Source organism: Carcharodon carcharias, chromosome 9 (genome assembly GCF_017639515.1).
Source record: "Carcharodon carcharias isolate sCarCar2 chromosome 9, sCarCar2.pri, whole genome shotgun sequence".
NCBI classification, from domain to species: Eukaryota; Metazoa; Chordata; class Chondrichthyes; order Lamniformes; family Lamnidae; genus Carcharodon; species Carcharodon carcharias.
In genome coordinates, this window is record NC_054475.1 from 168,594,222 (window position 1) to 168,608,444 (window position 14,223).

Below are 14,223 nucleotides of genomic sequence, written 5' to 3' on the forward strand. Positions count from 1 at the left end.
AAGTGATGGGATTGAAGGCCGATAAATCCCCAGGGCCTGATAATCTACATCCCGAGTACTTAAGGAAGTGGCCCTAGAAATAGTGGATGCATTGGTGGTCATCTTCCGAGATTCTATAGACTCTGGAACAGTTCCTACAGATTGGAGGGTAGCTAATGTAACCCCACTATTTAAAAAGGGAGGCAGGGAGAAAACAGGGAATTATAGACCAGTCAGCCTGACGTCGGTAGTGGGGGAAATTCTAGAGTCCATTATAAAAGATTTAATAGCTGAGCACTTGGAAAACTGTGGCAGAATCAGACAGAGTCAGCATGGATTTATGAAAGGGAAATCATGCTTGACAAATCTACTGGAATTTTCCAAGATGTAACTTGTAGAGTTGATGAGGGGGAGCCAGTGGATGTGATTTATTTGGACTTTCAGAAGGCTTTTGACAAAATCCCACATAAGAGATTGGCGTGTAAAATTAAAGCGCATGGGATTGGGGGTAGTGTATTGAGATGGATAGAAAACTGGTTGGCAGACAGGAAACAAAGAGTAGGAACAAACGGGTCTTTTTCCGAGTGGCAGGCTGTGACTAGTGGGGTACCGCAGGGATCGGTACTGGGACCCCAGTTATTCACAATATATATTAATGATTTAGATGAGGGAACTAAATGTAATGTCTCCTAATTTGCAGATGACACAAAGCTGGGTGGGAGGGTGAGCTGTGAGGAGGATGCAGAGATGCTTCAGTGTGATTTGGACAAGCTGAGTGAGTGGGCAAATGCATGGCAGATGCTGTATAATGTGGACAAATGCGAGATTATCCATTTTGGTAGCGAAAACAGGAAGGCAGATTATTATCTGAATGGCTATAAATTGAGAGAGGAGAATGTACAACGAGACCTGGGTGTCCTCATAAACCAGTTGCCGAAGGTAAGCATGCAGGTGCAGCAGGCAGTAAAGGAGGCAAATGGTATGTTGGCCTTCATAGCCAGAGGATTCAAGTACAGGAGCAGGGATGTCTTGCTGCAATTGTACAGGGCCTTGGTGAGACCACGCCTGGAATATTGTGTGCAGTTTTGGTCTCTTTATCTGAGGAAGGATGTTCTTGCTATAGAGGCAGTGCAGCAAAGGTATACCAGACTGATTCCTGGGATGGCGGGACTGAAATATGGAGAGATTGAGTTGGTTAGGATTATATTCGTTCAAGTTCAGAAGGATATGGGGGGATCTCATAGAAACCTATAAAATTCTAACAGGTCTAGACAGGGTAGATGCAGGAAGGATGTTCCCAATAGTGGGGGAATCCAGAACCAGGGGTCACAGTCAGAGGATATGGGGTAGACCATGTGGACTGAGATGAGGAGAAATTTCTTCACCCAGAGAGTGGTGAGCCTGTGGAATTCACTACCACAGAAAGCAGTTGTGGCCAAAACATTGTATGTTTTCAAGAAGGAGTTAGATACAGCGCTTGGGGCGAAAGGGATCAAAGGATACGGGGAGAAAGCGAGAGCAGGCTACTGAGTTGGATGATCAGCCATGATCATGATGAATGGCGGAACAGAATCGAAGGGTCAAATGGCCTACTCCTGCTCCTATTTTCTATGTTAACATAGCCTCTGTGCTTTTCCATTCTATTTCCTCTCTGGAATTCGTTCCCAATTACTGGTTTGTTATCCACCAACACAAAAACGTGCAACATAGAAAGAAGCTTTGAGGCCCCTCAAGTCCATCGTGGTTATTTTGCCCAAGAGTTGCTTCCTGTAATTTCCAGTCTTCTGCTCACCTCTTATAACTTATAATACTCTTTTTTTAAAGCAATTATCTCACGTTGGGTTAAAAGAATCAATGGACTCCATTTCAAAAGCAGTCTGTAGCAGGGAATTTTACATTCTCACCACCCCCTGTGTAAAGACTTTATTTTTCTAATAACTTCCCTTTGACATTTTGTGATCATCTTAAATTTGTCCCCTCATTATTGTCTTGCAGACCAGTGGAACCAATCTGTCACCATACATCCTATTGTAATCATTCAGAATCTAGCGACCTCTGTCAGGCTACCAGCTTACTCAATTCTAGTGAGTACAGAACAAGTGAACATAGTGAAGCTGCTAGGCTGTTCAGGGGTGAAATCAGGAAGCATTTTTTCACACAAAGGGTAGCAGAAAGCAGGAACACTCCCTCCTTCAAAAAGCTGGGGACGCTGTGAGAGTGGAGGTGGGGCAGAGGCAAGAACAGAAATTTAAGACTGAGGTTGACAATTTTTTAATGGGTAATTGTATCAAGTGTGGGTAAAAGGAATTAGAATACTGATCAGCAATAATCGAATTGAAAGGTAAAAAGGTCTGACAGCCATCTCCTCTTCTCACTTTCTTAAAAAAGTATCAACTACCCAAGTCTCTGTTTACAACTGAAAGCCAATTCCTCCTCTGATACAAGCTGATGTACATTTATGCCTCAATCTATGGCCCAGAATCACCATTAGTGCAGCAGTACTCACCTGAACTGGAAACGCATCAGCCGCCGAGGCTTTTTCTGACAGGTACAGGTGACGGTAGAACTCATGCACCCGAAAGGCCATCTGCTTCCGCAACTGGATCGCATGCACCACAAACTCAGAGGTTGTATCTTCTGATTTTGAAGTTAGGCTGATTTCTGAAATAAAGCAAGTCCTCAGTGAGGTTAACTTTTACACTGCTGTGTTTAGCAGGGTGATCCCATGCTAGCTACAATGCTCAGCAGTGCCGATAGGTCATGCTGCTTTCGTGCTTAATGGAGTGCAGCTTCACTCTCCTTGGCAGGCCTGCTGAAGATAATTACACACATCCAGGAGCACCTTACCCCTAAACATTGACAGTCTCAGGAGCACCTCGCAAGTACTGACACATTCTCAGGCGCCCCTCTGCAAATATTGACACCACTCCCTGGAGCCCCCTGTAAATACTGACTCACTCCTAGGAGTGGGCCCCAGTGCTTTTCCTGTTTCCAGGCCCCTTATTCCTCTCCGTCAATTTAACCCTCCCACTAGCCTGGATCATCATGCATAATGTTCTTTTCCCTGTCAAGATTCACCAATCAATTCACAAAATGTCCTAGTAAAATGACGACACCCATTGTTGGCATCTGGTTACAAATATCACCTGATATATGTGTAGCATGGGGAATTAATTTTAAGAGCAGCAATGATATAATGCGGTGCTAGTTTGTTTGCACCCTATAGTGATCACACCTTGACTATCAAAAAAAACCAGAGAGTACAAATTTTACTTTAACAGCATCGTGCAATGTTGTTAATTTGATAGGAATCAGTCCCATCAGTTATTTATAACACTGTGCAGACAATGACATTAATTTCAGTGACTTCCTGAACCCTCATTAACATGTTCTGCACATTGCATCATATGGACACGGTGACAGAAATTCATACTTGGGGGAAAGATTGAATACTTGCAACCAGATATACTGCTTAAGTTCTTTTCCATTCTGTAGAAGTCTGAGAATTCTTCCTGCCTGGGTGCATGATATTATTCAATTTAATTATTTCATACAAGGAGTGTAATATTACAAGGATTCTATATTATCAGTAATCCCACAGGGTAGAAAGATAAAATGATTTCCGAGCAACAAAGTGGAATGATTGAACATCATAGGTCTTCACCTTCAGTGAGAAGCATTAGAGTCCTCCAGTGTCTCTGTGCAACACAACTTTTAAGAGACCAGAGGACAAAGACCGTATGGTTCACAACTGTATCTATGTTTTCTGGATCAACTCCTGAACTCACAACGGCCTTGGTTCAAACATGGACAAAAGAGCTGAACTCCAGAGGTAAAGTGAGAGTGACTGCCCCGGACAACATTTTACCCAGTGTGGTGTCAAGGAGCCCTAACAAAACTGGGGTCAATGGGAATCAGAGGGAAAGCTCTCCACTGGTTGGAGTCATATCGAGCACAAAGGAAGATGGTTGTGGTTGCTGGAGGTCAATCATCTCAGTTCCAGGACATCATTGCAGGAGTTCCTCAGTATAGTGTTCTAGGCCCAAGTATTTTCAGCTACTTCACCAATGACCTTCCTTCCATCAAAAGGTCAGTTGTGAGGATGTTGACTGATGAAAGCACAATGTTCAGCACCATTTGCGACTCCGCAGATACTGAAGCAGTCCATGGCCAAATTCAGCAAGACCTGGACTTGGTTGAGGGGAAGTCAGCAAAAAGGGCAGGGGTGGCCCTTGGTGGGCACTCCACCTGTCCAATGCCTGGTCTCTGGATTAGGCACTAAGTGCCTTTGAATGAGCGAAGCCTCTGGAAAATTGTGAGCAAACTCTGCACAGGTTTGTATGTTGTGTTTCCCGCATGGTGAGTTTCCTAAAGCAATGGGATGAGGTCTTTGGGCTTGGGCTGACAACTGGCAAGTAACATTTGCGCCACATAAGTGCCAGGCAATGACCATCTCCAACAAGAGAGAATCTAACCATCGCCCATTGATGTTTAATGGCATTAACATCGCTGAATCCCCACTATTAACATCTTAGGGGTTACCAGTGGCCAGAAGCTGAACTGGACTAGCCATATAAATACTGTGGCTACAACAACAGGTCGGAGGCTTGGAATCCTGCGGTGAGTACCTCACCTCCTCACCTTTCAAGATGTCCCAATTCGCTTTACAGCCAATTCTACGCTTTTGAGTTGTAGTCACTGGTATAATGTAAGCAAAGTTATTAAATGGCAGAGCAGGCTGGAGGAGCTGAATGGCCTACTCCTGTTCCTCATCCATATGTTCGTATGTCATTCAGGGATGGATGAGATGAACTAGGCTAGATGGCCTTTGTCATCCACAACCATCTTGCAAACAGTGGGTGGAATCATAGCTGGAGTTCTGTTTACTTTGTTGCTAATGGAAGTTTACAGTGACCGGGCTTTGTGGGGTGAGGTTGCCAGGACAGGTGTACATAATGGGCTCATAGTGAATCAGTAACCTGTTTTATGTGGCACATGATTCTCAAGTCTTTTCCATTGACTTCAATCTTGTCCTTTTGTCTACTTACCTATTATTCCCATTCAATCTTGATGTTTTATGAGTTTCTTCAGGTATTGAAATAACATGATAAAGCCGTGTTGTGTAGTAGATATTGAAATATATTGTAGTGAGAAGCAGCAATCAGCAAAGTCTTCAGACTTGCATTTTTCTTTTTCATTTATGGGGTGTAGGTGTTGCTGGCTAGGCCAGCATTTACTGCCCATCCGCAATTGCCCTTGAGAAGGTGGTGAGGAGCTGCCTTCTTGGAACTGCTGCAGTCCATGTGGTGTAGGTACACCCACAGTGCTGTTAGGGAAGGAGTTCCATGATTTTGATCCAGTGACAGTGAAGGAACAGCGACATATTTCCAAGTTAGGATGGTGGATGGCTTGGAGGGGAACTTCCTCTACTCTAGAGAAAGTGTATCTGATGATTTCAATGATTTATGCACGATACTGCCCTTGTCCTTCCAGATGGTAGTGGTCGTGCATTTGGAAGGTGCTGTCTAAGGAGGTTTGTTTAGTTTCTGCAGTGCATCTTTTAGATGATACACACTGCTGCCACTGTGCATTGATGATGGAGGGAGTGAATGTTTGTGGAAGGGGTGCCAATCAAGGGGGCTGCTTTGTCTTGGGTCACTTTAAGCTTTCCGAGTGTTGGGGGAGCTGCACTCATCCAGGCAAGTGGGGAGTATTCCATCTCACTCCTGATTCGTGCCTTGTAGATGGTGGACAGGCTTTGGCGAGTCAGGAGATGAGTTACTCGCTGCAGGATTCCCAGCCTCTGACCTGCTCTTGTAGCCACAGTATTTATATGGGTCACTGTATGACCTCCTGTGCTGAAAAATTCTATCTTTGAAAGAGCTGTCCAGTTAATCCCACTGCCCTGTTTTATTTTTCCTGTAGCTCTGAAAGTTCTTCCCTTTCCAACTATTTATTCAAAAATCTTTTCAAAGTTATTATGGAGTCTGCTCCTGCCATCCTTTCAGGCTGTGCATTCTGAGTCAGAACTGGAAAGAATGGATTGCTTGTCTAATACAGTAAGGATTTCCTACATGTAAACATTTTAAGGGCTTGCTGAGATGTACCAAAATAACCACGTTATGTTACCAATCACTATGTATTTAACAACAAACTGTGTACATTCGCATCTTCCAAGGCAGAGCTCACCCGATCCACGTTGCCTCAAATTGAGCATTTTCCACACAGCCTCTGCCCTTTACATGCAACAAAATGAGGCACAGAGACATAAACATAGTCTACTTAACACTGTGGGAGTGCCCTTCACCACATGGACTTCAGCAGTTCAAGGTGGCAGCTCATCACCATCTTCTCAGTCTGATTAACAATGGGCAATAAATGTCAGCCTTGTCAGCGACACCTATATCCCAGGAATAAATTTAAGAAAGACATGTAGAAAGACATTCTTAACCCTACTGTTACTCAATCAATTTTTTCAGATTTTTTTAAAAATTGCATTCATTATCGATTTAAACTCTTAAAATTCCACGAAATGTGACACCTACCAGCCCAGGTAGCCCCTTGGGGCACTTCAATGAAGTGTCTTTTGATCTCTCCAGGCTTGAAGTGCACATTTTTTTGCACAAGTTTGTATTCACAAGCTGCATTTACACTACATCCACAGACACAGAAAATATAATTAGAACAGTTCCATTATCTATTACTGCAACTAAATAACACAATTTCCTTTCTTGGGGAATTTTGATATCTGAGCTCTCTCCCTACTATGACCTTAGTTATAATAATTAATATTAACCATGAAAATTTGATTAAGTAAAATCTAAGCACAGTTACTATATTCCAGATGGCCATGCCGTCTTCCAAAATATAACATTTTGGAATTCAGGATAAGAGCAATTTGAGACAAGACATGTGGTGAGTGCAGCGTGACTTTGGGCCTATGGTTTCCAAAGCTCTCCACCACTGGGGATTTTCGTTGCCTCATGTCTGGTTTTGTTGTGGACTAATTATAGAGATTGATTGCTATGATTAGTCAACAACTGCATTATTATTGCAACTGTCTGACTACCAGGATGAGCTTTGCTCTTTTTTCATCCAACCATTCCTACGTTCCTATTTGGATCTATTGTTCGTCACTTCTGGAACATTTTCAACTCTCTGACTCATTGATCTTTAAAGGGGACATTGACAGCAAAGCTTTCTCTCTATAACCACCAATGCTTTGACTGCTAAAAGTATTTCAAAACTGGTCCTTAATGAATGCTAAGTTCAGGGACTCTGCCCTAAGCCAATGTAATTCAGGGTACTTGCTTATAACAGCAACTGAGTGACTGAACTCAGGAGTCATTGCTGGGCATTTCCATCTCGAGGACTGACCTCTGACTCTCCCCTGGGAGGCTCTTCAGTTTATGGCCAAAAGCTGCAGGTATGTTGTTTGGCACACATCTTGAAAACTAGCACAGAGTTGGGGAGGGGAATGGGAGAACTCTTAAGAGACTACAAGATATAAAAAACTTGGCTACATTATGAAACGAGGACTGTGCATCTGTCGTCACAAAGAAAGCAGATGATGTGAGTGTTACATGAAAAGAGGAGGGGAAGTTATGAACAGGATTGTAACAGAGAGGATGCACTAAAAAGATTAACAAAATTGGATGTTTTGAAGTCATTTGGTCTGGCTGGAATGTATCCTTAGTTACTGAAAAAAAAAAACCAAAGGCAGAAATAACAGAGGCACTGGTCACAATCTTTCAATCCTCATTGGATACAGGAGTAATATCAGAGCACTGGTAGGTTGCTAATGTTATACCAGTATTGAAGACGACAGGGAACGGCAGGCCAGTTAGCTTAACCTGGGGAAGTTCTTGGAAACCATTATCAGGGACAAAATAAGCTTTTATTTGGAAAGGCATGGGTTAATCAAGGAGAGCCAATGTGGAATGTTAAAAACAAACTGGGTCTGACTAATGTGATTGAATTCTTTGATGAGGTAACAAACAAGGTTGATCAAAGTAATGCAGGGTTGAGCAAAGTAGTTGCTATTATGAACTTTTGGGGAGCATTTGATAAAATGCTACAAAGGAGGCTTGTTATATTGGTAGAATAATTTAATTGAAATTAAAAGGAAACGGGTGGTATGGATCTGGAATTGGCTCAGTGACAGGAAACAAAGGGTGGTGGTGGATGAATGCTTTTCAGATTGGGAATAGGTCTGCCATGTTGCACCCCAAGTTTTGGGTCCACTACTCTTTTTAATTTTCATAAATGAGCTAGACTCAGGTGTAGGAGCAGCATTATAAAGTTTGCAAATGTTATGAAATTTGGCAAAGTAGTAGATAATGATGAGGATAGTTATAGACATGGCGGGGGGAGAGGGGGAGGGGGGGGGGGGGGTGGCCTAAGTGGTAATGGGTAATGTGGAGTGGTAATGTTACTGGATTAGTAACCCGAGGCCCAAGCTAATGCTCCAGGATCGTCAGAACAGCAGCTGGTGGAATTTAAATTCAGTTAATAAATCTGGAATATAAAGCCAGTCTCATTCATGGAGGCCATGAAACTATCATCGATTGTTGTAAAAACTCATCTGGTTCACTAATGTCTTTCGGGGGAGGAAATCTGCTGTCCTTACCTGGTGTCATGAAGCTATTAATGTATATAATATTATTGGAAAATATTTTTCTTTTAAAATAGAGGTTTAGTCTGAGGGTGTGTCTTAATTGGATTAAAGCCAGCTAGTCTGGGTGCTTTGATGTGTACTAGTTTTGATATATAAGAGAGATAGAGCGTATTTGCATTTTTTGAATCGAGCATTCAAGAAGTGGGGTGAAAACTACTACCTATTTAGCAGAGACCAAGCAATACGTTTATATTACTAATAAAATTGGTACTATGAAAGGGGTTTTATTGTTAGAAGAGGCTGGTGATAAAATGAGAATTTATATTTAATAAGCGCTGCTAAGTATAACTTCAGCCGTTATCAGGTGTGCAGAGCAGAGGCAATGAGAGATCAAAAGGTAGCTGTAAGCAGCCAACTGTCTCCACAGGAACCAAAGTGAAAAGAACCTCATTTTGAATTAGTAAAATGAAAATGCTTTGACTGGTGTTTGGTTAAGTCTATTGTTTGCTGTTGCCTTAATGGAGATTAGTTTGGGGATTTGTTAAAAGTTATGATAGTAGTAATTTGAAGCTATGTGTATATATGTTTTAACCTGTGTAAATGAATAAAATGTTTCATTTAGTTTAATGTAAAACCTCGAGAACTGAATTTAGATTTGCATCTCAAACATAACACTTAAAATTACAAGTTATGACAGTTGTTTAAAGTTTCCTTCTGGGATTTTTAAATAACTCAGCTTTACCAACTGCATCGGTCTTAACACCTGGTCTGGCCTACATGTGACTCCAGACCCACAGCAATGTGGTTGACTCTTAGCTGCCCTGTGAAATGTTCTAACAAGCCACTCAAGGCATTTAAGGATGGGCATCAAATGCTGGCCTTGCTAGTGATGCCTACATCCCATGAAGGAATAAATAAAAGGATGACCTAGGCAGGATGGGAAAATGGATAGAGGCGTGGTAGATGGGGTTCAATACAGAGGAGAGTGAAGTGATGCACTTTGGAAGAGCCAACACAGCAAGACAGTATACCAAAAAAGACATGATTTAGAAAAGTGTAGATGAGCAAGGGGGACCTTGATGTTTAGAGACACAACTTCTTAAAGGTGGCAGGACAAGTGGATATGGTTAAAAAAGGACACCGGTTACTTGGGTTTATAAGTAGAGACACAGAATATTAAAGCAAAGAGATTGTGGTAGAACTATATAAATCACAGGTTAGGCCTCAGCTGGGTTTTTGTGAACCGCACTTCAGGAAAGCTGTAACGCTCTTAGAAAAGGTACAGAGGAGGTTGACCAGGACGTTACCAGGGATGAAGGCTTGAGTAATGAGGAAAAGTTGGAAAAGTTAGGTTGGAACTGAGAAGGTTAAGAGGTGATCTAATAGATGCTTTCAAAATAGTGACAGATTTTGATCAAGTGGATAGAGAAAGGCTGTTCCCTCTGGCGAGTGGATCAATAGCCAAGTCATAGAGTCAAAATCATTGCCAAAAGATCTGAAGGCAAGATGTAGAGACATTTTCTCACACAGCGAGTTATGTGTATCCGAAGGCGCCACCTGAAAATTGGTGAAAACTGATTCAATAATTAATTTTAAAAGGGAGTTGAACAAGTGATTCTGGAAGAGGAATTTACACGATTACAGACAAAAAGTGGGGAGTGGTAGAATTAAGTACAACTGCTTTTTCAAAGAACCAATCACAGGCATGATGGGCCGAATGGTCTCCTTCTGTAGGTTTCTGTGATCTTCTCTGGGAGATGGGGAGCAGAATGGGTACACTCTAAAGGACAATTTGATTAGGGTCGCTTGGCTATTAAGCAGCATGAACTGCCTCTTATAATCAGCGTTATGAGGGGACATCTACAAAGAGAAAACTCATTCTCACAAACCTTGAAGGAATAATGACTGTGACTGGAATTCGGAACAATGGTCCAGCATCAGGAGCTGTTGTATCATAACCAAGGACCTGGAGCAAGAAGGAGAAAAAAACATTTAACACGTTAAAAAAAAAACACAGCTCTCACTTCAAACATCACCGCAGCATGATTTCCTCCCTGAGCCAAATCATATATTGGGCCACATTCAACCCACCACATTCCAAGGGGATTCCCTTGGCCAATACTTTAAGTAGCAGCCTTGGCTCAGTGTATAGCGCTCTCTTGCTTCGGATTCTGGAGATCTTTCGTATGAGACGAGGTGACGGAATCCGTAGTTTTAAAGCTTGTATTTTTGAGAGAGACCCTATTTGAAAATGGGAACCGAGAAAGGAAAATTACCCTCTCCCGGTTTCTAAGGAAATTCAGACTGTAACTGAGCTTGGAAACCAAAACTTCTAGGGTGACAGAAACTGACTGAAACCACATAGAAGGTCACCGAGAAATCAGGGCTCAGCAGATGATGATCCCAGTGGTGCAGTACAGGCATGTTGAAGGCGACAGGGGTTAGATCCAGATGCTGACAATAAGCCAAAACACAGTTGCTGTAGCTGTTTCTGGTACTTGAAGATAACAGTGGTGGATCTACCCCATCCAGGGCCATCGTAAGCAGAGGTGAGGGGGTCCAACAGGCATGTACCACTTTTGGTGAAGACTGTGCCCGTGGAACTCAGGTTGGTTGCACGCTGCTGTCAGCTACGGAACAGGCTAAATCCTAGAAGAGGAGGAGCTGAAATTCTTTGCGAAGAAGGCAGAGTTTTGAAGGGCTTTGTGACTGAGACTGATGAGATATATGCTGAGGGGGCTGCTGAGCTAATTTGTAAGATCTACCTTAGCTGTATCTCCCATTTAAATGTGCAACTTACAGTTAATAATCAACTGCAATTTGCCTCTTGATTCATGTTTAGCTCATGTTAATTTGGGGTTTTAGAGTATAGGTGGTTACTCAAGTTAATATTTAGTGTTTGCTTTGACTCTGGTATGGTAAAAATTATTTTATTTTAAACTGTAGAACCTAGTGGCTTCATCCTTTCAGCAAATAACTGGGAGTTTGGATTTCTTCTTTCTTGACTGAGATCGGAACAATGGATTCATTCACTATTTCTCATCCTGATTCTTGATTTCTTGCACAGATTGAATCAATAAACATCTACATTCCAACCCATAATCAAAGATCATCAAACGTCAAGCAACAATCTCAAGTGTAATTATAACCAGTGTCAGAGAGTGATGACACTCTGGAATGCGCTGCCTGGGAGGCTGGTGGAGGCGGGTTGCCTCACCTCCTTTAAAAAGTACCTGGGTGAGCACTTGGCACGTCATAACATTCAAGGCTATGGGCCAAGTGCTGGTAAATGGGATTTAGGTAGGTAGGTCAGGTGTTTCTCACGTGTCGGTACAGACTCGATGGGCCGAAGGGCCTCTTCTGCACTGTGAGATTCTGTGATTTTGTCAGCCAAGACTCAGCAGATAATACTCTGGTTTCTGAGCCAGAAGGTCATACATTCAAGTCCCATTACATAGACTTGAGTACTGCACATTCCAGGTGGAATTTATTGCCCTTCCCCGCCCCCCCCCCCCACCCCAACAGGAGCAGGCTTGGAGGCAGGATGGGGCTGTATAATTGGGCTTGAAGATGAGAGGTGGAGGGAGAGGGCCTGTCATCTATCTGACTCCCCAAGCCAGGGATGGGGGCGGCTGAATTGACTTTCTACCTGCGGGCTCGGGGAGGGTGATCTCCTGATCGGTCACCCTGTACTTCAAGGGGGGCCCGGCTGGCACCCATCCTGTCCCCCAGCGAGTCCAGCCCGCTCACCTGTCATCTCGGACTTCTGTCACTGGCTGCTGCTCCAGGCTTCCTGCAGTCCCAGCAGCGACCACCACTCCTGGTGGTCTTAGCAGGACTGAAGATCTGTCAACTGATTGGCTGGCAGCTCTTGGATCTGTCAACTGATTGGTTGGCAGCTCTTGGATCTGTCAACTGATTGGCCGGCAGCTCTTGGATCTGTCAACTGATTGGCCGGTAGCTCTTGGATCTGTCAACTGATTGGCCGGTAGCTCTTGGATCTGTCAACTGATTGGCTGGCAGCTCTTGGATCTGTCAACTGATTGGCCGGTAGCTCTTGGATCTGTCAACTGATTGGCTGGCAATTCTTGGATCTGTCAACTAATTGGTTGGCAGCTCTTGGATCTGTCAACTGATTGGCTGGCAGTTCTTGGATCTGTCAACTAACTGGTTGGCAGCTCTTGGATCTGTCAACTGATTGGCCGGTAGCTCTTGGATCTGTCAACTGAGTGGCCAGCAGTTCTTGGAGGAAGGCTCCTCGCCTTTAAAGGCCCAGGAACCCGAACGGCAGGCACTTAGTAGCCTGAATGACACTTAATGCTATTGGGGATCCCAAAAATAGCTGTGGTGGGGCTGCCACTGGCTTTCCGAGGGGCAACTGCTGTGGCCATTAAATTCAGCACTCCCAGTGCAGTAGTGAGGGAGTGTGGCACTGGCAGAGGTGCTGCCTTTCAGAGGAAATAATAAACCAGGCCTCCCCTGCCCACACTATTATGAAGAAGAGCAGGGGAGTTTTTGCCTGTGCCCTGGTCAATATTTATCACTTAACCAACATGTCCAAAGCAGATGATTGGACAACTATTACCACACATTAAACCAGAGTAGAACACCAGCTTAAAAGTAACATTAAACATTGCGCCATTGAGCATAAAGGTGTCAACTGGGACACACAGGAAAATGCATCCAACTAACCTCAGTGAAGTGTGGCCCTTCCTTGAGTCCTCGTGCATCCACCCTGACAGTCACCTGGCGGGATTGGTTCATCAGCTCCAGGTGGGAGGGGATCTGCACCCATGATGCATTGCAGGTCAAAGCTAAGTGTATTTGGAGAGCTATTTTCTCACTATTTTCTGCATATTTGAAATAAAACAATGAGGAGAATTGAACACCAAGCATTGCCAATAAGCTACTTCAAGCCTGTACTTGAGCACAAAACATCTAGCCTGACACTCCACTGTAGCAGAGGGACTGCAGTAGGGTTGAAGGTGCTGTTTTTTTGGATGACATTTTAAACCAAGGCCTGCCTGGCCCCTTGGATGGGTGTAAAAGATTCCATAGCACTATTTCAAAGATGATCAGCAGAGTTTTCTGCAGTGTACTGGCCAATATTTAACCCTCAATCAGCATGACAAAAACAGATTAGCTGGTCATTATCATATTGCTGTTTGTGGGAGCTTGCTGTGCACAAATTGGCAGCCGCTTTTCCCATATTGCAACAGTCACCACACTTCATAAGTAGTTTATTGGGTGTAAAGCACAAAGCATGTTGTGATGTCCTGTGGTGATGAAAGGTGTTGTACAAATGCAATCTTTTCTTCTTTCCTTAAGTGAAATGATTAGTTGACTTGAACACAGTTGCCTATTCAAAAAAAAACAATAATCTCAACAGTGTTCTGTTCAATGCTTTAAATTCAATAACTCCTCTCACAGGTAGAAACTGCAGCTATTGTCATTACCCAAGGTCGTGCTTCTTTCAGCTACTCTTTTCTACTTCATTTGGATGTGTATCGCCTGCAGCTGTGTAAAAATGTAATGACACTGATCCCTCTGGCTGTATTGTCTCAGCTCTAGGACTGGGTAGGAACCATCCTCTCTTAGTGTACTCTGCTTGCTCAGGACATGGGAGT

At 43.4% G+C, this 14,223-nt stretch overlaps 1 protein-coding gene across 2 annotated transcripts in view; it reads right to left on the reverse strand.

Annotated features, from left to right (window-relative positions):
• LOC121282052 (tripeptidyl-peptidase 2-like) overlaps window positions 1-14,223 on the reverse strand; it is a 121,540-nt gene that overhangs the window by 39,267 nt on the left and 68,050 nt on the right. For both annotated transcript variants that reach the window (XM_041195445.1, XM_041195444.1), the window contains exons 14-17: window positions 13,289-13,446; window positions 10,486-10,562; window positions 6,525-6,631; window positions 2,486-2,640 (exon numbers count right to left, since the gene is read on the reverse strand). In XM_041195445.1, coding sequence (XP_041051379.1) covers window positions 2,486-2,640; window positions 6,525-6,631; window positions 10,486-10,562; window positions 13,289-13,446 — 497 coding nt within the window. The remainder of the gene's footprint in view (window positions 1-2,485; window positions 2,641-6,524; window positions 6,632-10,485; window positions 10,563-13,288; window positions 13,447-14,223) is intronic.